General features: G+C 37.6%; 2 protein-coding genes and 1 long non-coding RNA gene across 8 annotated transcripts; 2 read left to right on the top strand and 1 right to left on the bottom strand.

Moving 5' to 3' along the window:
• Nucleotides 1-628: 628 nt before the first annotated feature.
• On the top strand, nt 629-6,403 carry LOC143459104 (dnaJ homolog subfamily C member 21-like). 2 transcript variants are annotated; one of them, XM_076956078.1, is made up of 12 exons: nt 629-1,872; nt 2,088-2,226; nt 2,751-2,844; nt 3,314-3,437; nt 3,531-3,659; nt 3,735-3,908; nt 4,051-4,169; nt 4,513-4,609; nt 4,900-5,045; nt 5,445-5,548; nt 5,733-5,784; nt 5,990-6,403. In XM_076956078.1, exons 2-12 carry the CDS (start codon nt 2,130-2,132, stop codon nt 6,396-6,398), a joined length of 1,545 nt encoding a protein of 514 aa, XP_076812193.1. In that variant the 5' UTR covers nt 629-1,872; nt 2,088-2,129; the 3' UTR covers nt 6,399-6,403. The 2 variants fall into 2 exon arrangements, with proteins under 2 accessions (XP_076812193.1, XP_076812194.1); XM_076956079.1 differs by lacking the exon at nt 629-1,872 and adding an exon at nt 1,884-1,905.
• A 93-nt stretch (nt 6,404-6,496) lies between these two features.
• LOC143459105 (galectin-5-like) lies at nt 6,497-10,379 on the bottom strand. Of its 4 annotated transcripts, XM_076956080.1 has the most exons (6): nt 8,225-8,367; nt 7,959-8,003; nt 7,678-7,807; nt 7,504-7,567; nt 7,248-7,401; nt 6,497-7,035 (listed from the first exon to the last, which is right to left on the bottom strand). In XM_076956080.1, the coding sequence occupies exons 2-6, from the start codon at nt 7,968-7,970 to the stop codon at nt 6,886-6,888; spliced, it is 510 nt and encodes a 169-aa protein (XP_076812195.1). In that variant the 5' UTR covers nt 7,971-8,003; nt 8,225-8,367; the 3' UTR covers nt 6,497-6,885. The 4 variants fall into 4 exon arrangements, 3 of the variants coding, with proteins under 3 accessions (XP_076812195.1, XP_076812196.1, XP_076812197.1); XR_013117741.1 differs by lacking the exon at nt 6,497-7,035 and having other exon boundaries at nt 7,264-7,401; nt 7,476-7,567; nt 8,225-10,378; XM_076956082.1 differs by lacking the exon at nt 6,497-7,035 and having other exon boundaries at nt 7,264-7,401; nt 8,225-10,379.
• A 7,833-nt stretch (nt 10,380-18,212) lies between these two features.
• Nucleotides 18,213-19,565, top strand: LOC143460414 (uncharacterized). Of its 2 annotated transcripts, XR_013117877.1 has the most exons (3): nt 18,213-18,802; nt 18,881-19,011; nt 19,182-19,565. It is a non-coding gene; the product is annotated as an uncharacterized LOC143460414 (long non-coding RNA). The 2 variants fall into 2 exon arrangements; XR_013117878.1 differs by having other exon boundaries at nt 18,213-19,063.
• The last annotated feature ends 484 nt before the right edge of the window (nt 19,566-20,049 follow it).

The following is a 20,049-nucleotide window of genomic DNA, read 5'->3' as shown; positions in this document are numbered from 1 at the left end:
ATACACACTTGCATCTGGGAAACTACGGAATAACACAAATTTAAAACAAGATAAAGCAGTCAAAATATTTTTAAACATGGTTGTAGTGGACGTTTTGTTTCTGTAATCAAACAAAATTTGATATACAGTGCCAAATTTACGAATAGGGGGAGATTATACGGAGTATTTTATTTCAACCTTTGTAGCGATTGACATTTCTCATTCCTTGCATTATTTTACCCAGCTGGGTTTCTTAATGAATGAAATGAAATAAAAATTAATTAAAATCAATAAAATGAATTTACTTTTTAAGCAAGCAGTTAAAATTTTCTATGACTTTAAAACAGCTGCAAGCCCATTGCATGCATTTCCTGATTAAAAAACTTGCTCACGATTTACGCTAAAAATTAAACTAAACTAATCTAGACTAAACTTTACGATTAACCTTGTTTATGTGCTTCCGTAATAAATACAAAAAGATAAAAACCGTAATTCTTCAACTCCTCATTATCCGTAAACGAAGGGGCATTCCTCAGATTTGTAGATTCCTTGCTTTTCTAATTCCGTAAGTTAGTGATGCCCGAATGAGATAGGCTTTATAGCACATGACGAGTGACGACTTGACGAGACGATGACATTCACCAAAGAGTATAGGCCTAGGGCTCTAGGCGTACTGTACAGTAGGCTAGCGTGAAAAAAAAAATGAATTTTGCGTCGCTTGTGTAGGCTGGATCACCGTTTCTCAACCAGTGGGCCGCGAAATATGCCAAAAAACTACTGCTACCATACTGTCAATACTAGGCTTATAGTCTATGGTTACAATCAGACAAATAGCAAATCATATATTAAAGTGTGACGGCACTGAGGGTCACAGGTGCTGCGGTTAGGGGGCTAGCAGCTAATAATGGACCTAGGTTATATTCTGATATCGCATAACGTAAATTTATAAGCACATTTTTTTGAAAAAAATTGCTTGTAATTTAATTCGTTTGTAATTTGAAATAGTCTATAGCCTACGTGACTAAATGGTATTGCCGGTATCATAACATTTATAGCCTATTTCTTACAGCCTAGTCGTCCAAATTGTTGAGTTTCAAAAATAGCTTCAGCCACTTCCCTGCGACTGCATGGAAAGCACTTTTTGCAAAGACTGAAGTTTTGACCTGATAGCATGCACGGAAGGCCCAGTTGATTATTTATTGTAAAATGGCGCTCAACTAACCAGCTTGTCTTCGTTTATTATAAATCAACATCAACATTAATTGAGCGTATAACGGCAATTTTTCCATCTTGTGGAGCAGGTGATCCCTCACCGAAAAACAGGAAATTTCCTGTCTGGGGCTACACCAGTTAAAAGTTGGCAGCTGCCAGCAGGTTGAAGAATGTTTGAGAAGCACTGGTAGACTGGGCTATATAGGCAGATAGGTGTGCTTAGAATCAAAAAGTGGTACTAAAACTGTTATAGAGAAGCCATGGTAAAGTAAAAAAGTTTCTTAGTGTTGTTTAGCCTGTATGGAAAGTTTGTATGACACCGGAGATCTTCAGCTTGACAAAGGAGAAAATATGCGTAATATAAATATTTAGGTCAGGATCGTAAATATCCAATAGGGGAAGTGATTATTTAATGACTTCGAACCCAGGTCATGAAAATTTGAAAAGATGCCATTATTCTAAGGTCTTGTTCCATAGGAGCCAACCCACTTTCTATACGACCCACAACTTACAGGTCACATCATCTACAGGCCAACATTGCAACCCACGATGCAAGAAACAAGGCTTCATTTTTTACGAACCGACTGTGACCTTTCTAATCTCGACCCAGGCTTCAATCTGCAGAACCCATCACCTCTGCAATCTCCACCCAAGCTTCTGAATTAGAAGCCTGGCTTGCAGGTGATAATTGGATCACTTCCCCACCTCTAGATTGTAAGTCAAGTAAATGCTAGACAACACCTTTCAAATCAGCTTTATTCATTATACTAAGATTAAGGCTAGGCCTAGTTGCGATGGAAAATAGTAAGATGTATAATGTTGGTGTAGCGTAAAACATAAGTAACCTAATTTTTGGCGTAAATATCCTTGTGCTGAAATACCAGTTTTCCATGCAGCGTGTTTAGGCAACTGTAGGTCAATGGTTTGAAATTATCATTATGAAGTGTCACTATGAAGTGCTGGGGATATCACTGGACGCGAGTGAGGATGATATTAAAAGGGCTTATCGGAAACTTGCCTTAAAGTGGCATCCAGGTCAGTAGGTTTATACTCCTTTAGAGACCATAATAAAAAATAATCCTTTAATGTAGCTTAAATGCCCAAGCGGCAGACAATTAGTAACGTGCATGTCTGCTAAATTGTATTTAATATCTTCATATTGTAATCGATTTGTACAAAGCTTGGCATAAGCTCATCCTCTGCAGAAAACTTTGGCAGATAACTGAGCATTTATCAGAACCTATAGTTAATCTAGCAACTTACCAGAACTTGGTTCAAAGATAGAAAATTTTATCAGCTTTGTGTATATAAAATTTGCACATGTATCTATGCTATCTGTTCTTCATGCTCGCTGTTTTATAATTTCTCGCAGCAAACTTTTCAACCTGGAACCAGAACTTAATTTGCATCATGCTGCGTTATTAATAATATTCAATGATAGGGTTATAGGCAAAATGTTGGTCAAGTACGTAAATAACAATGTCATATAATTTTTTGTGCAGCTTAGTAGTGTTCAACTTAGATTTACCCTAAAAGTGTTTCATTTTATTACATCTTAGATAAAAATCGTGACAGTGCTGAAGAGGCAACAGAACAATTTCGTCTGATCCAAGCTGCGTACGATGTCCTTTCAGATCTCCAGGAAAAAGCATGGTTTGTGTTTCTGTGTAATGAGTGTGATCACATAGTATTCGTGCTTATTGCTAATTTCAGTGTTTGTGCAAATGCTATTTCCTGTAATTGAACGTGTGGCACAAGTACACATGAGATTGAGTAATGTACCTTCCACTTTTTATCACATTCACACCGATGTATAATAAACAATTATGGTCACTTTGCATGATTAAGCATTAATTTATTGTAAACAATGAATTAGGCCCACAGTGCATGTCGTCACATCACAATTTTAGCCTCTGTGGGCATGGTATTTTGTCTAACACAGCCATACATTCCGCTCTGAGCTATACCCGTGTCTAAATTATCCTTCTGATCATTTTGTTGAAACTCCCTTATCATAGCTAGTGATTGGGACGTTAAATTTAATCTGTAAATGTAAGTGTGAAGCGCAAGCATGTCTATTTGGTGAGAATAAATTTACGCAGTTACCAAATTTTAATTCCAGGTATGACCGTCATCGCACTGAAATCCTTCATAAAAATCAATTCGCTTCATTTAAGGATGACACGTTAAGTTTGTTGGAGTTCTTCACCCCTTCTGTTTATCGTGGGTTCGGGAATGATCAGAAGGTTGGTTTTTGAGAAAAACGTTTCCACTTCACTCAAAGTTTAAGCACAGATTCAGAAATGGAGATTTTTTCCTTAACTTTGACATTTTTGCAGGGATTTTATGCAGTTTATCGAGATGTGTTTAAGAAAATAGCAGAGGAGGACAAACGTTTCTCTTCTGACGATTCCGCGTCGGATGAGGAAATGCCAGAATTTGGAGATGGCGAGAGTGATTATGATGAGGTTGAAGAAAATTTTTACTTCGATTACAAACTGGCAACAATCAAACTGATCTAACAAGGCTGAATTTTTTGTCAGGTCGTGCATACGTTTTATGCATTTTGGCAGTCCTACTTCACAAAGCTATCCTATGTGTGGATAGAAAAATATGATGTCCACGACGCTCCAGATCGTCGTATCGCTCGTTTGATAGAAAAAGAAAATAAAAAAGAAAGGGACAAAGAGAAAAAAAAGAGAAACGAAATTGTCAGGGTAAGTTTGTTGGAATTCACCTTCAAGTTAAGTTTGATGATTAAATTGTAGTGAAATATATTTTGCGCTTTGTATTTGATTTAATCATGCGTTGTATTTGCATAGAATCTGTGCATTTTATTTCTCTTGTGTCACTTTGTAGGATCTTGTTCGTTTTGTGAGGAAGCGTGACCCCCGAGTTCAAGTACATCGAGAGAATCTTGAGCAAATTGCTCTCCAGCAAAAGGAGAAAGCTGAGGAGAAGAGAGTTGAAATATTGAGGTGAGGATGAATAAAATGAACATGAATGAATGTCAAGCTGTGCTTCTTACAACAATATAATTCACTGTGAATACTAGATTACTAAATTACTAAGAGCATGTCAATAACTCCCTTCTGATTGAGGCCAATACTTCATTAATTTGTTATTGAAGTGTTAACTTTTTTTAAATGGGCCAAGTTCGAATTTATCATGGGTTTTTCCTCTTTCAAAAGTGAATTGTTTACTTATTAGTTCTAAAACTAACTCAAGCACAACCCGTAAAATTGTGCCTCTTTGTTACTCATCACGTCATTCATTGAAATTCCACCATATGTTTAATTGTATTGCATTTAACTTAATCAGAGCTCGAGTGGAAGAGACTGCCTTATATGAACAACAGAATCGCGAAGAAAATGACGCACATGCCCAAAAAGTCTCCCAATTGGAAGATATGCTGAAGGTTGCCTGCAAAAGTTTTTTTGTATTTCAAACTTTGGAAAACTTCAGTTTTAGTTATCGTTCCATTGCAAACAGTTATAAATTTATGTAAGGAGTTTTATAATGGTATTTTAGTGTCTGATAAAAACCAGGTCAGTATACCAAGGTGAAAATTTTCAACCTAAAACTTGCATTTTTTCTTCTACACTTAATATGGAAATGCTGATTTTACTGATGGTAATATAGCCTAGGTTCTTCTAAACCAGTTTGGGTTGGCACTTGTGTTGAAAACATACTTCTTTTTTGGTCTAGGATGAATTTGGCTTTTCGTCGGATGAAGATGTTGGCGAAGATCAGGAAGAGGTTGTGGAGGAGCAACAAAGTGAAGAAGAAGAAGACGATCTTCGAGACGACCTCTTCTGCATTGCCTGCAATAAGCAATTTAAAACTCAAATGGCGTAAGATTTTTATTTATGAATCATGCCTTTGATGTAATTTTTAGTCGTGACATTATGTAGTTTAGACTTTAGATCAGTGATTCCCAAACTGTGTGTGCCGCCACAGATTCTCAGGTGTGCCGCGAATCTTTTTCGAATTTTGGAAAAGAACTGTATAAATATTTAAAATAAGTCATGCAGACAAGCACATGTCCATCCAATAAGCGTTAACACGTGAAAATAAAATTTTTAAAGCAACTTTTCTTCTTTTGTAAGCGAGCATTTTATAATTTTTCTAGAATTCCACAAGCTGATTAAAGTTTGGGAACCACTGCTTTAGATTATTAGTGCGTTTCAATTTGCTTAAACCACTTTCATTCAACTTAAACATATCTTTCTTTCATTCTCCGATTAACTCAGGATAAAAAACCATGAAAAATCTAAGAAGCACAAAGAAAAGATGACGTTGTTGCAGACGGAAATGCGACAAGAAGAAACGACTAAATCCATTTTTGAAGTCCAAGGTCGTTATTTTTAAATGGTTTAAGCATCTAGGATTCCAGGCTATGCTATAAAATTTCAGTGACATTTCGGAAGTTATTGAATTAAGTAACTTATGATTGCGTTATGTTAGTTATGTTATGATTTGGTAAAGCTGCAATAATTCTCCTTAACTGGATAATCTTAAATCTTATCTTATTTGCATAGATGGTGAAAATATTCCCGATGACGAAACACCTGATGACGTCAACAAACCAAGGTATAGTCTCCCGAGTCTTCAATGGAGCGATAATAAACGTATTGTTTCCTATACAGTATACACACGTATTACAGCCTTCGTCTCCTTAACGTTTTGTAGTAATAAATGTAATTGCTACGAAAGATTACCAGTTTTGTTAAAAGTTTTAGCTGAAATTTCCACCGCTGTGAACCGTCGTCATTGACAAGAAAATATGAAATTTCAGATTGACGAAGAAACAGAAAAAACAAAGAAAGCAAAAAGCGAAACTTTTCAACGAAATGACGTCATCGAATGAAGATTTACGTGACGTCACGCCGAGCTCGACGCAAGCTAATGACGACATTCTGACCCCCGGTGATGATGTGACGACCGGTGACGTCGAGAACCCAATCATTGACGAAAGAAACGATGTACTTGCAGCCCCCAAAAGCAGCAAAAACAAAAAATCAAAAAACAAAAATAAATCAAAACCGTCCGCTGCCACCTCCCCAGAGACGACGCCTCCTAATTTCTGTGTTACTTGCCAGAGAGAGTATCCATCGCGAAATAAGTTGTTTCAACACCTTAAAAACACTGGTCACTCTCTCCCGTTGACCGGAAGCGCGAAAACTAAGAGAAATAAACGGAAATGACGTAATTGTTTTGCCTGCTGTTCAGGTTGAAGTGTGCTGACTCAAAAGTTGATGCAGGTTTCAAAATTCCTTCGTTGAAATTCAGAAACTCACGTCATTTGTATCCTGATCTTCGCTTAACCGCTGGGGTTCAAGCAAAACCAATTTAAGCATCACTGTGACCATCACGATCCGAACTAAAAGCAAGATAAATGACACGTTTGGTTGTTCACTTTTATTCGACAATAAAAAGACGAGAATCGATCGAAATCACGAAATAGCATTTACCTCGTAATCTTATGCAACGAATGAGGAATAAATATCAACCACATAATCGCTTAAGAAAGATGAAGCGAAATCTAGTTTTACGGAACTGGAAGAATAGGCCAATGCAAGCGTTGAAATTTTCCTTTGATTAATTATATAAAGACATATTTACAAATATTGTTATTTCTTCATAGGCTAAGTTCTTGCCAGTATTAGTAACCCTCGTTAAAGATAAGCGGCGTTATTCCATCCAAATTCGGTTTATAGATACGCTGTTGTAAATCAGCATTTTCCGAATGTCCGATATAGGACGGTATCGATGATTGTAATCTGCAAGATGGCGATCATCAAGAAACACGTGGAAAGCGTTCTTGTCAATGTAGAATTTCAACTGAATTGAAATAAATAACATGAGAGACATAAATAAAAGCTAAATGACTTGTTTACTTTTACAGTAATTTTGCAAAAGTATTGTTGTTATGATATAGTAACGTAGGTTATATATTTATAACGTATTTTTGAAATAATATTATGTAGGCTACTTAAAATAGTAGGCTATTTAAACAAACATTTTCTTTTAAAACTAGTAGGCATGTTACTTACTTTGAAATATTTGTTATGGGCAAATGGGAGAGCACGAAAATCAAAATGCTTAAACTGACCATCAATATAAGTCAAAAATTCCAAACGATTTAAATCAAATCTTGACTTGAATATTAACGCAATGTCAGTGTCAGTCTTGAAATTAATTTCAAACCTGCAAATCAATTTTGTACAAAAATGATTATATGTTTTCGTGTTATGACGTCATTTGTTTCCTTCTCAACCCACCAATCAGGAGAGCCTCGAATAGGCTCACCTGTGACTACCACTGAATACCCTTCGATTGTGTTTACAGGAAAATGTACTGCGTGAGGAACCCTCTGAAAAGAAGAAAAATGAGCTTGCATCATAGGCACAATCTTGCTTCCATAATGTAAATATCTTTTTATATCAATGAAATGTTATGAATATATAATCAGATACCACATACTTCCCTTTGGCGTTGTCGGATAAATCGCAATATTCAAACTTGCGCATGTATCGGGAGAGAGACGCTGTTTCATAGAATCCACTTGAAAGATTTTGTTGAAAAATTTGAGAACAATTTTCGTAGGGTCGGTCTTTAAAAAAAGACAGACATTAGTGATCCAGAAACATGCTGGATGGCTGGTAATAATCAAATTCATTGTCTACATTCTAAGCTTATAACATATGTTTATTTTTGTGCAGATTTATTTTAATTTCTGTTTATTGATGGAGATGTTTGCCTACAGGATGTGACATCTTGTAACTGTTCCTCCAATCTCGCCAAACGCTCTAAAAAAAAACAACAAAACTTCCGAAAATAACCTGTTTTTTTTTAAATCAATGTTTTTTTTAAAATAAACTTCAAAACATATATCTTACAAAAAGATAAAATATTACAAAAAATATAAAAACATAGCATATCATTACAGCCATTAAAAGTCAAACACAACGCTTTCAACGTCAGCACTAAATAATCGATCAAAACGGAATTAAACTTGAAATCGTGGTACCTCTTAGTTGCGAGACATCAACGTCATGTGCTGGGTCGCCTTTCTCACCCTTTGACCCTTGTTCACCTTTTAACCCAGCAGGACCCCGTCGTCCGGGAAATCCCCGGGTGAAATTGCTATTGTTTGGGTTTTGCAAAGCGTTGATCTGCAAGTCCGGTCTCGTGCAAGTCAGAATCTCATCAGAATGAGAGAGAGTTGCGACGACCGAGAAAATAAATAAAACCGCGATCATCTTAAACTAATGAACAGATTTCTTGGAACACAATAATATAAAGCTCTGAAGAGGTCGACATAAAACATTTCTTTAAACTTCAAATGTGATTAAATCTTAACAGAAAGAAAACAATGGACGGGCCACACCAAACGATGAAACAAAGAAATGCTGCCGTAATTTGCTACGTAAAGCAAAACTCTCGTATTTAGCGCGGTAAGCATGAAAACTGCTTCAAGAGTTAAAAAGGAAACATTGTTTTAAAGTTCCTCATGCAATAACAAAACACCTCACATAATGCTACCAACACTAAACTATGACTTTAAGTATAATTTTTTCATACCAAAATGCTGTCACATCAACATAACATGTAAATCTTTTGCTTTGGTTTATCACCAACTTATAGCTCATAATAAACTTTATCTTTGTATTTTTATCCGTGTAAATATGACTGCAGAATGAGCCGTTATGCGCTTTTATGTTATATCGCCAAACCGCATGAAACAAACAAAAAAGAAAAGTCTGGAAGTAGTTGGGCATTTTGTTTCGAGTGAAGTTTGTTGTTCACAAGGTATTCGCTACTTTGCTTTGACTTGATTGGTGGAAAATTTTAAACGTTTCCTGTTTTGAAACTTGAACTTTGGTGACGTGGTTTCTTGACCTTGCCCATCATATGTACCGTCGAAGAACATTATAGTAAATAACTAATGCTTATTGTTACTCATTGCAAGCTTTTAAAGTTTGCTAAACTAATTAAAAGAAAAGATATTTGCATTTCAGTTACAAGGTTCCGCCGTGCACACATATGACCGCAAAACGCTTTGCGTTTCTACCTGCTATAATCTGTAACATCAGCAAATGTATTCTGTAACAGTAACAGTAACTGTAACTGTAGCTATAATCTGTATTCTGTAACATCAAGCACCTCTAATCGTGGTTACTGAAATTGTACCTAAGCGTGACGTCAGTTGATTGTGAGATCATTTCATGTGTTTTGGTTGAATGTTCAGTTGTGGCGTGAACTGAGACACGAAGCGATTACAACAACCTTTTGGCTACCATAATTTAGTTTACAGATTATTTTGCGCGATAAGCTTGAGATTTTGTTCATAGAAGCGGATTTTGGGATCAGATGATCCTTTCGTCCTCTAATTGCAGACAAATTGGAAATTTTACCACGGTCTGGAGAATTCTAGTCGTAAGTTGGTTACCTTCAAAAGCATGCTGTGTAGGCAGCAAAGTTTCCAGATTTGCTTTGGTCCCGGAAGCAATCGATTCCTAACTTGATCGGTTTGTAGACGATGGTAGTTGCCGGTTTCCTTTTCGCTTCCACTCCTGTTGGTTTTAGTTTATTCCAGCAGGCGATATATGGTTTCAAAGTCAACTCTGTCTTGAAGGCATTTAGACTTTTGTTTCATTTTGTCAGTTTTATACCTTTTTCGCAATGGTTATGGACCAAGGCATTTCGAGTGGGCAGTAGATTTCGGTTAATTTTCATCTCGCCCAGTTGGCTTAGGCTAGTTGGTACCCAAGCCTGATGTCTTGGCAGTAGACGTTGTATTCCACTTAATCATAAACCCTGCTGCGAAGGCAAACGACTCTCACCATTATCTTTTGGTTTTACCTATTGTTGGCATGTTCGCATCATGCTTTTGCGCATATTGTTAGTTACCTTCCTTCTGCTTTCGATGAGATTAGTGCTTTATAGGTTATGGTTACTGCGTCTTAATATATGCAAATATTAATGCGGTCAAGTTCATTAATAATTTGTCAACAACAAGTTTATTTTTAAGAATGTTATGAATGATGTGTTGTTTGGCCTCTTGCTCGTCTCACTACTTTTTCTTGCTGACTGGCGCCCACCCCTGGCTACCTTCAAACATCTTCCTGTCTTTCGAAAAGGACCGTAGGAAGTGCCGTGGTTATCACCCACCCGTCTAATTATACCAAAGTTTCAGAAGTTGCTTAAACTCCGAGGTAGAACGAGTTCAGTTTTACTCAGCCTTGTGTATTTGTTGGCTAGCTGTTAATTAATGTGGGGGTCTCTGTTTTGTAGTTTTGTAACATAGACAATTCGGACACTGCCAAATTATGGATATTATGATATATTGTTATCTGACTCTTAAGAATGATTAGAAGGTTGCGAATTCTGTCTTGGAACTCCTAAACTTCAGTTGAATAGTTTATACAATTTTAAACGCTGAGAATCTGATTAAAGTAGATTTTAATATTCTTCATTATTACTTTAACAACACTGAAAATTTACAACAACATTATTATTATACAGAAGGATTTCTTTAAGAATTATTTAACAGCAAGAGCGTATCACACTAAATTTCATTTTTGGATTAAGGAATAATCCACAGGGTTATTACAATCTATATTTTATCATTAATTTCACTTTAAACTCTAAGGTGAACATTGGAGGACTAATGTTTGAACAACAACATTAATCTCTCTAATACCATTTCTAAATAAACCCCTCTGCTAATACATAGCATGCAAGGTACATTTATACGACGAAAAGATAATAAAGAAAGAGAGTTCCACTTGAAGAGTAATGCGTTTTTCCACACGGAAATGATTCGGACTTTAAACGTGACGTATTACAAGTCAGGTGATGGATACAGGAAACAATATGTCAATCAATCAACGTCTATTTTATCATAACGCTGCTGTTAATACGAGGTCAATCGTACAGATAAACATGTTTACTAATAAGCTGTCAATCACACAGAAGTCATCAAAATGCAATAAGTTCAAAAGTGCAAGCAGAGGTAAGCTCGCGGAATCAACTGTCAATCAACTACATTTCGGTAAATCTGTAATTTTACCGTGAACTGTGATTGACTTATGGCAAATATGACGTTATGTAATAGCGTGGTAAACGTCACAAATATGATTATAACAACACAACTTGGAAGACATTGGAAACAGTGTCTTCCAAATGTGCCTTTGCATAAAGGTGACGTAACATTGCTGAGCCTAGACGCGATAGTTATCGCACAAAATCATTTTATCAAAGCAAACGAGGAACAAATTATATGGCGACAACGTTTAATAAGAAAAGAAATGCACCGTTGTAAAGACTTACAGTGAATGAAAGTTGGGACTTTTTTATTTTGACAGGTAGAGGAGGCAGTTGATGTCATATACCAGTGTGTGTATGTTTTTATTCCAGTCAAAAATTATGTAGGTTTTATCTATGGGCCTTACATGGCTACGAAGTAGCATGTATAGCTTATGTGTGGGCTAGCTTAGGAATGGCCAAATCATTACGTGCCAAACAAGGGCCATACATGGCCTTTGTCTGTGATTTTGCAAAGTCATTTTTGTTTGACTGTATTTACTTTATCATGATAACAATCGCAGTGTTTGTTGCGTTTCATTATCGTATAGTTAAATATTTCCATATAATTTTTCTCAAAACTTTTGCCTAACTTTATGGGCGAAAAATGGAAGTGATAGTAATTTATTGAACTTTTAAAAACGCAAATAATAAGATGTTATTGGCAATCAGTCTATTGATACGTTTAAATCAATGCCTTTATAACACAATACATATACAATATACACTAATTTTATATTACAACACCCCATTCGTCAAGGATTAGCCCATAGGAAAGGGAAAAAGGAATGCACGGATTAGCCATTCGTATGAGCTGAAAGGAATAATTCCATCTTTTAAAGTATAATAGTTGTAAGGCTAATCGTGTTCGAATGAGTAATCCCTTTTTTCACATGATATATTGGTAGGACCTGTGTAGAAAACATACGGTTCACGAATTTGACTTGACTTCAGTGAATCTATAAGAAATTGGGTTATACAGTAGAATTCACCTATAGTGACACCTGAAGGGACCGCGGAAAAAGTGTCACTATAAGCGAAGTGTCACTATAGACGAAGTAAAGGTAAAATGGCCGCAGATGACTACAGTAGAACTCGCATATAACGGACCAGTCGGGACCAGCGAAATTTGTCCGTAATATGCGATATCCGTTTTATACGAGGTGTTTTACATTGTTTTCCTCAAAGGGACTGGAGAATTAGTCCGTTGTATACGGTTATTCGTGATACACGTGTCCATTATATGCAAGTTCTATTGTACATAGCGATTGTTGCTAGATCGACAAACTATACAATGACAATCAACCTGATCACAACTCACAAGAACAAAAGCCTAGAACAAGGCTAGCAGCCACAGTAGCCTACGCTTTTATTACATCACTATTATGAAGCCTGCTCATAAACCTTTTCTATCATCTTGCTTGCGCATGTATAAAGTATATATTATTGCATCACAAACTAACGAGTGTCCTTATACGGAAATTTTTGAGCCCAACGGACAGAAATGTGGTGTCACTGTAAGCAAAGTGTTCTTATACACGATGTCACTATAGGCGAAGTCATTTCTACGTAAAACTTATGGTTTGCAAACGGGACTTTGCAACAGGTGTCACTATAGGCGAAGTGTCACTATAGCCGAAGTCACTATAGGCGAATTCTACTGTATCGCATAAGGTATGGCGCTAGGCCTACATACAGCCAACGGCAAAGTGCACCCAAATATTACTCAACCGCCTTTCCATTACTGGCCATCTTGCACCCTTAATATCTTGTCGAAAAGTGCCATGATTTCCAGTCTGGCCGGATTCTAAAATCAGGAAAAGCTACTACAGTACATGCCTAGCCTGTTACGCTATTGGTATTTTTCTAGCCCACTTCACTTCTTCTTCTTCTTCTTTCGTATGAGGTCGGCTCAAGTATATTCAGCTACCAATTGCAGCCATTTCTTCCCTTCTTCGTCAGGGGTCTTCAGGTTCTCTTGGCCTATGGGTGGGTGTAGGACACGACAGTTGAAGATGATGTGTTCTGCTGTTTGTGATTCTGCACCGCAAATGCATGATGGTGATGTTTTGAGACCCCAGCGGTGCATGCATTCGCCAAAACGGCCTACTCCAGTTCTGAGGCGGTTCAGGTTTGTCCAGACCTTTCGAGGAAGGTCTGCGCCAGCAGGGGAGGTGGTGGAGGGCTCCACATTGAACTGGGGGGGACACTTCTTTCCAGTCGTTGCACCATGCAGTGTTGATGTTAAAGCGGGTGTTTACAAGTGCCGTAGCGTGTCTGCTAAAAAGGCGGCGAGAAACCAGTTGTTGACGGCCACTGTGAAGTTGGCTGCTTAGGGTTCCGTACAGGGGATGATTGGTGTTGTCCATGGCTTGGCAAGCAATCTTGTGTGTTGCTTGTACTCTCCGGTAATTGGACGGAGCGATGCCTGCCAATACTGGTATAAACGCAACAGGAGTGGGGCGGAGGCAGCAAGTAATGATCCTGAGGGTCTCATGTAGGATGGTGTCCAGTTTCTTCGCATGCACACTTCTACACCAGACTGGAACAGCGTACTCTACAGCACTGTGGACAATCGCAAGCGCTGCAGTACGAAGGGTGGAGGTGCATGCTCCCCATGAGGACCCAAACAGACATATTAGAAGGTTGTTTCTTGCCGATATCTTGCTTCGAAGGGCTGCAATATGGGGTCTATACGTTAGCTAGCGGTCCAGTGTCACTCCCAGGTACCGTGGTTGCCGGATATTAGGCAACACAGTTACGTTCAGTTAGATAGCTAACTGACAGTTCGCCTCACGGTTGTTGAGGTGGAACGCGGTAGTTGTTGTTTTTGTAATGCTCAACTTTAGTCTCCATTTTTCAAGAAAGTCCGCGATGTACTGTATGTCCTTTGTCAGCGCCTCCTCCACATTCTTCCAGTTTGTGTTGGCGTAGAGAAGGGCCAGGTCGTCGGCGTAGCCATACTGGTGTGATGTTGTTTGTGGTAAGTCGCTGATGTAGATGTTGAAAAGCATTGGCGACAAGGTAGAGCCCTGGGGTATGCCATTTTTCAGACGTCGCAGGCGGCTGCTTTGCTGCTTCGCTGGTCCACCAGGACAAAACCCGCTTTCTGTTTTCGCTCGAAGCAGTCCTCGATGTTGTCGGTGAGCTTCAGCACCTGCTGTACAGTTGATCGTCCCCGTCGGAATCCAGTTGTTGTGGAAGCTGTGGGTCAAGCCGGGCAATCAGGAGCCTCTCCATGACTTTGTAGGGGACACAAAGTAGAAAGATAACTCTTGGGGTTGTTTTCGGGTTTGTTAGGTTTTAGCAAGGCGATAACATTGGCCCTGTACCAGATCTTCGGGATCGCCATGCAGCGGAAGCAGGATGAAAATAGGTTGTTCAGCCATGTTTGACATTTGGGGCCACACTGCTTGAGGAACTCTGGGGGGAATGTTATCCGGTCCTTGGGCTTTCCCATTCTTCAGCTGCTTGATAGCACTGGAGAGTTCCTGGATGGTGAATGGCAGGGAAAGATGTCCGTCTGGTCCAGGTGCCTTCCATAGTGCACTGCGTTCCTGCTTTACCTGGCGTGCATGGTTCATGTCTGCATTACTACAACGGCCATTGGCTAGGAGCTGTCCGGCTATGGAATATGCTGTAATTGGGCATGGTTTTGATTGGGAGTTTCGTCTAGTGAGGTCGTTAAAGATCTTCCACGCTTTTTTTGCTGGAATGCGTGAAATCAATGTCCTTTACAAGTTTACAGTATCCTCCCAGCGCTTCCTACGTTTTTTGTCGAGGCAGTTTAGCAGGTATGTGGCCTTGGAGGCAACATCATTAGGTTGCTCAGCACTCACGAATGCGTCATAGTGGTTATTACATTCATCATCCCATGTGGGGATGTAGTGTTGACGACGGCCACGTGGTATGGACTTCTTTGCAGCGTCAGTGAGTAATTGGCAGAATGCAGAGTAGGCTACATTCAAGTTGGGGTCTGGTAGCTTTTCAGATCCAGACTCGACCAATCGAGTGTATTGTTGCCATCTGGATTTCCGGAAGTTCCATCTTTTGACTGGTTTTGTTTTCAAAGGTTCTATTGGGTTCATTGGTTTTATTAGTGATGGTCTGTGTTGAGATCTTGGGAATTTATCCAGAATAAAACGTCTCGGGCTAGAACCAGTGTTGAGGTTTGTGAAAGCCAGGTCAGGGTTGGAGGTGGTGTTCCATATGCCTGAGCAGAAACTGCCTGGCTGTTTGGTGTCAAACAAAAGGTGGACATCGGAAGCCGAAGCCCATTCTTCAAATGCTGCGCCATTGTGGTTTGTAGCGCTGTAGCCCCAGGTAGTACTGTGGCAGTTGAGATCGCCAGCATAAACACATGGGCTGCTAAAGGTGGGGATGGAATTTTTAAGTAGCCTGGCAGGGGGGGCGGTTTGTAGACAGACTAGCCTGTGGCTGTTGAAGAAAACACTTTTTTTACTGGGCGCCAATTTACGAAAAGAGATTTCCAGTATATTTGACATTTCTATTCAATATTTTTACTGGAAATATTCACTTAACATTCATTTTATCACAGGGTTGCAAGAAAACTTGAGTTACAAAATCAGAGAAGTGGTTTTCATATTGGCGATCACTTAAAAAAAGTTGTTTAAGTTTTCCATAACCCTTTAATCACCTGAGCGACACCGTTGCTGTGTCTGCTTTAAAGAAGTTGTCAACATAATTTGTGGTGGAGATTGTGGGCCAAAAGTATATTACTGTTGTCAGTGCTAGGATAACTGTCATTCTTTTGTTTGGTATCATTTGCCAGACATATGGATGGTAATTATAAACGAATACATTTTTTTTACTTCCACTAGAACTAGTATTACACTATTTACTGTATAGAAATATTAAAGATAGGTAGTCAATCTTCACAAACTGCAAGTACATGTTGGCAACTGATAGGTTACATACGTTTGAATCGTCAAAAACAACGTAAACAGCAACCTCACTTCTCAGTAATCGATAAACGAACCATGCAAATGCGTATAGTATTGTATAGTCAAATTATATGATTTGTGATAATGATTTATATGAACCAATGACGACTATAGCGTCGTGCTTCTTTGTCTAGCGTCGTGTTCAATTAGAGCCGATGACCTGTAACTTGTTAACGCCAAGTGTTTGTGTTATCGTATCAGTTTATCCCAGCTAATTTAGTGTATTACAGCTGTTAGCCTAACTTGTTTAAGTGAGTGTTGCATCTGCATGCAGTACTAATTATGAGTTACTTGTCAGTGAACCTGTTGTAATGCGTATATATTGTTAGCCATGTGATTAAGATCTAATTTACCAATATTTCCGATTAATACTATTGTGTTCAGAATCAGATACAGTAAATGTTAAACTACTTTAGTTCTGGTGCGTTTGAACTGAAACTAAAGTAGCTATAAAGTGCCATTAAACTTCCAAAATTTCTATATTTTTTGTTCAAACTGCGTATAGGAAGATGTAGTTTTTTTTTAGGTGTGCTGGTAAGGTTAATTTCTTTTTTTGAGTGGCTATAACTTCCTATAAGCCAGTAGTATTTCTTGCACACAGCAATATGGAATTTTGCTTGTTACTATATTTTATTACTACCTTACAGACGACAGTTTTGATTTGATTGATTGGTTTTCACTGCAGCTTTGTAATAGTTTTACAAACAGTTAAAGGAAAATTTTTCAAAAAATATTACATCCGGGTGACCTACAAAGACTGACCGTAGACCAGGTGTCACACAGGAATTCACCGGAAAAATTCAACAGTGTGATACTTTGACTTGTGTACAAATAGTACAATCTGCATTTGTGTTTGAATATATGTCAGAATTGTTTAAAAGTTGTGAAACCTTTTATCTAAAAAAACCATGAAGCAAAAAATTGCGTAAAGTAGCTCTTATAAAAACACTAAAAAATTTTTTAAAGAATTTCGACAAAAAAAGTTCACAAACGTTATCTACGCATATAAAACTACCCAAAAATGCATTAATAAAAAATCATACCTGTGGTGCCTGAAACAGTAAAAAAATAGGACCACAAAAGGTTAAATTGGTGGATATGATAAAAGTGTCCATGGACAGTTATGGAATAGGCTTAAATAATGGAAATGATGAAATTGTCCATGGATGGTTTTGGGATAGGCTTGTAATGAAATGATTGTTTATTGCAGGCCTTCCCAAACTGGGGATCGCGACCCCGCAAGGGGTCGCGTAACGAACTTCAGGGTTGGCAGAGTGTATACCAATTTTACACGAAGTACAAAATACAATCAAAACAAAATATCGTTCCAGCCTAATCAATATTGAAACCGCCTTGAGACCAGCATTAACAGATTTGAGCCACGGCTGGACTTGCTTTGTAGCAGAAAGCAGTCGCACCAATCACACAGAATAAATGTGTGTGCTTTTTTGTTTCCAGTAGCCTACATATGTGTAAAGTAGTAAGTAGGCTTTGAGTACTGGTTGCTTGAATTCAGTCTTTGCATCTCAATAAATGTCACTAATGACTAGGGCAACCAGTTTTTTGACCTAAAAATTTTAAATTTTGACCTCATTTTGACCTTAAAAGTTTATATTTTGACCTTATTTTGACCTAAAAAATTAACATTTTGTCCTTATTTTGACCTAAAAAGTTTAGATTTTGACCTCATTTTGAAAAACGCTATACTGATAGTCTCTACACTGTCTACAGCAACTTTCTAATCTAAAGCTGCATTTAAAAATGACAAAATGCTTTTCTAGTGTTGACTTTTTTTTCGTTTCTGCGTATTAAGATTGACAACTTGCAGTTTCAAATGCAATGACGTCACATCGTGACGTCACCAAACGCGCTGAAAAGCCTTCCCTCTCTTTGTGGCTTTGGTTCTAAGTAAAATTTGCGGGACTGGAATTGTTTGCGGTACAAGAAAAGAGAAAAACAGAAGAATAATATTACAAAATGGTTACAAAATTACAAGTTTAATAGATTTTGACCTAAAAAAAAGACCTAACGAAACAATTTGACCGTATTTTGACCTAACGTAACATTTTGACTTTATCTGACCTAATAACTTCTATACCACACGTCGTACAAAGCTGAAACTTGTTTTGTGCTTGTTTCATAGCATTCTGAGCAGGTAAAAAAAAATTGACCATATTGACTTTTGGTTGCCCTACTAATGACTAATGTATATTTTGCGCTGCTAATCAATTTAAACGTGAAGGGTCGCGGAAAACTTAAGAAGTTTGAAAGGGGTCGCGAGCAAAAAAGTTTGAGAAGCCCTGGTTTATCGTTCCTTATCCTGTAAGGACAACCACTTCAATTACAATTTTGTCTGTTGAATTGCTTAATGTCCTCGAAGTGAGTCTCAAGGTCGTTGTCTGCTTTTCTTAATGCTTTCTTATGCTTCACTGATTCAATAGATGAGAATTCTATGTCGTACACAATTTTATATTACATTAATTGATATATTTATCACAGGCTTAAACAGTGAATATGATAAGAGCGTCCATGAACAATTTTTGTGATAAGCTGAGGTGACAGGAGAGAAATGATTAATTAATTATCATTGTCCATCCTACAAAAACTCAATTTTAATGTACTGTATTTGAAAGGCGTTGTGTCAACTCAATATTTGAATGTGAACGCGGGGGTGAAGTTAAAGTAATTGGGCATATGATGGCTATTCTTTCATCTTGTTGCGCAGAGGATTTTTCACCGAAGAACAGCAAGCTTTCCTTTCTGGGTCTGAATAAAGTGCAATTCCAAAAACTTTTAACTCTACACATTGTATAACTGTGAGCAGCGTAACACTTAATCTCAATTTCATTTCTTCATATATTGCTTAAAGTTTATTATCTTCACTTTCACGTCAAACACAAAAATTTGTATTAGTTTTTTTGTTCTTTTTTGCAGGTGCTGCAAAAGCATTCCTGTGAAAAATGCTCTATCAATGGTAAACAATTCTGATTAACCCATCGACAACAAAGACTGCATTCAATCTGAAAAAAAGAACATTATATACTTATACTAGACACTTATACATCAAATCTTGTAAATTGATCTCTTAAGCACAGAGGTGGGAAGTTGGTACTTTGAAAGTACCATTGGTAACTATTTTAAAATAGCTCGTTACTTTTTGTGTAAAAGATGCTGTAGCAAATGCAATATTTGCTGCGGTAAAGATTACTCGTTTACATTTTTGTTTGACATTTCTAGATTAAAAAAGATCAACCGTTACTACTATTGGTGTTAAGGATTAAAATGTGTTTTTGAACACATACTTGTTAAAATTTTAACTATTCACGCGACAACTAACGAGTACTGGGACTGACTGAAATTTCTTGAAAAAAATAATTTGGCGAAACAAGAAAAACTTCTAGAAATGTATCACTTGTAGAAATACTTAATTTATACTAAATGTTCTTTCTTTAGTTTTAAAATTATGATATATACAGGAAGCCAGATGTTTTTGCTACAAACCTGTCAAAATCCGATCAGTTTACTACGTATAATTTTCAAGTAATTAACGATTGAAAATGTATACGCAGGGTCGGCCACAACCTACTTAAAATAGTAAAGTCACGAGCCCGGTTAGGATAGGGTTAACACGTGGCTGTCAATACGTAGATATTGTTTGTTGGTCGATACGCAGATATTTGTTCAATTAGAAACACAAAGGCAAGAAAGCATTAAATATTGAACAGAAAAAAAGTTTGAGGCTGCCATTCTGCAGCACACTTCACTTTTGACTTTTACAAAGTTATTATTATGTTGTAGAGTA

This window comes from Clavelina lepadiformis, chromosome 5, assembly GCF_947623445.1.
Source record: "Clavelina lepadiformis chromosome 5, kaClaLepa1.1, whole genome shotgun sequence".
Classification (NCBI taxonomy): domain Eukaryota; kingdom Metazoa; phylum Chordata; class Ascidiacea; order Aplousobranchia; family Clavelinidae; genus Clavelina; species Clavelina lepadiformis.
This window is presented reverse-complemented; position numbering and strand designations above follow the sequence as displayed.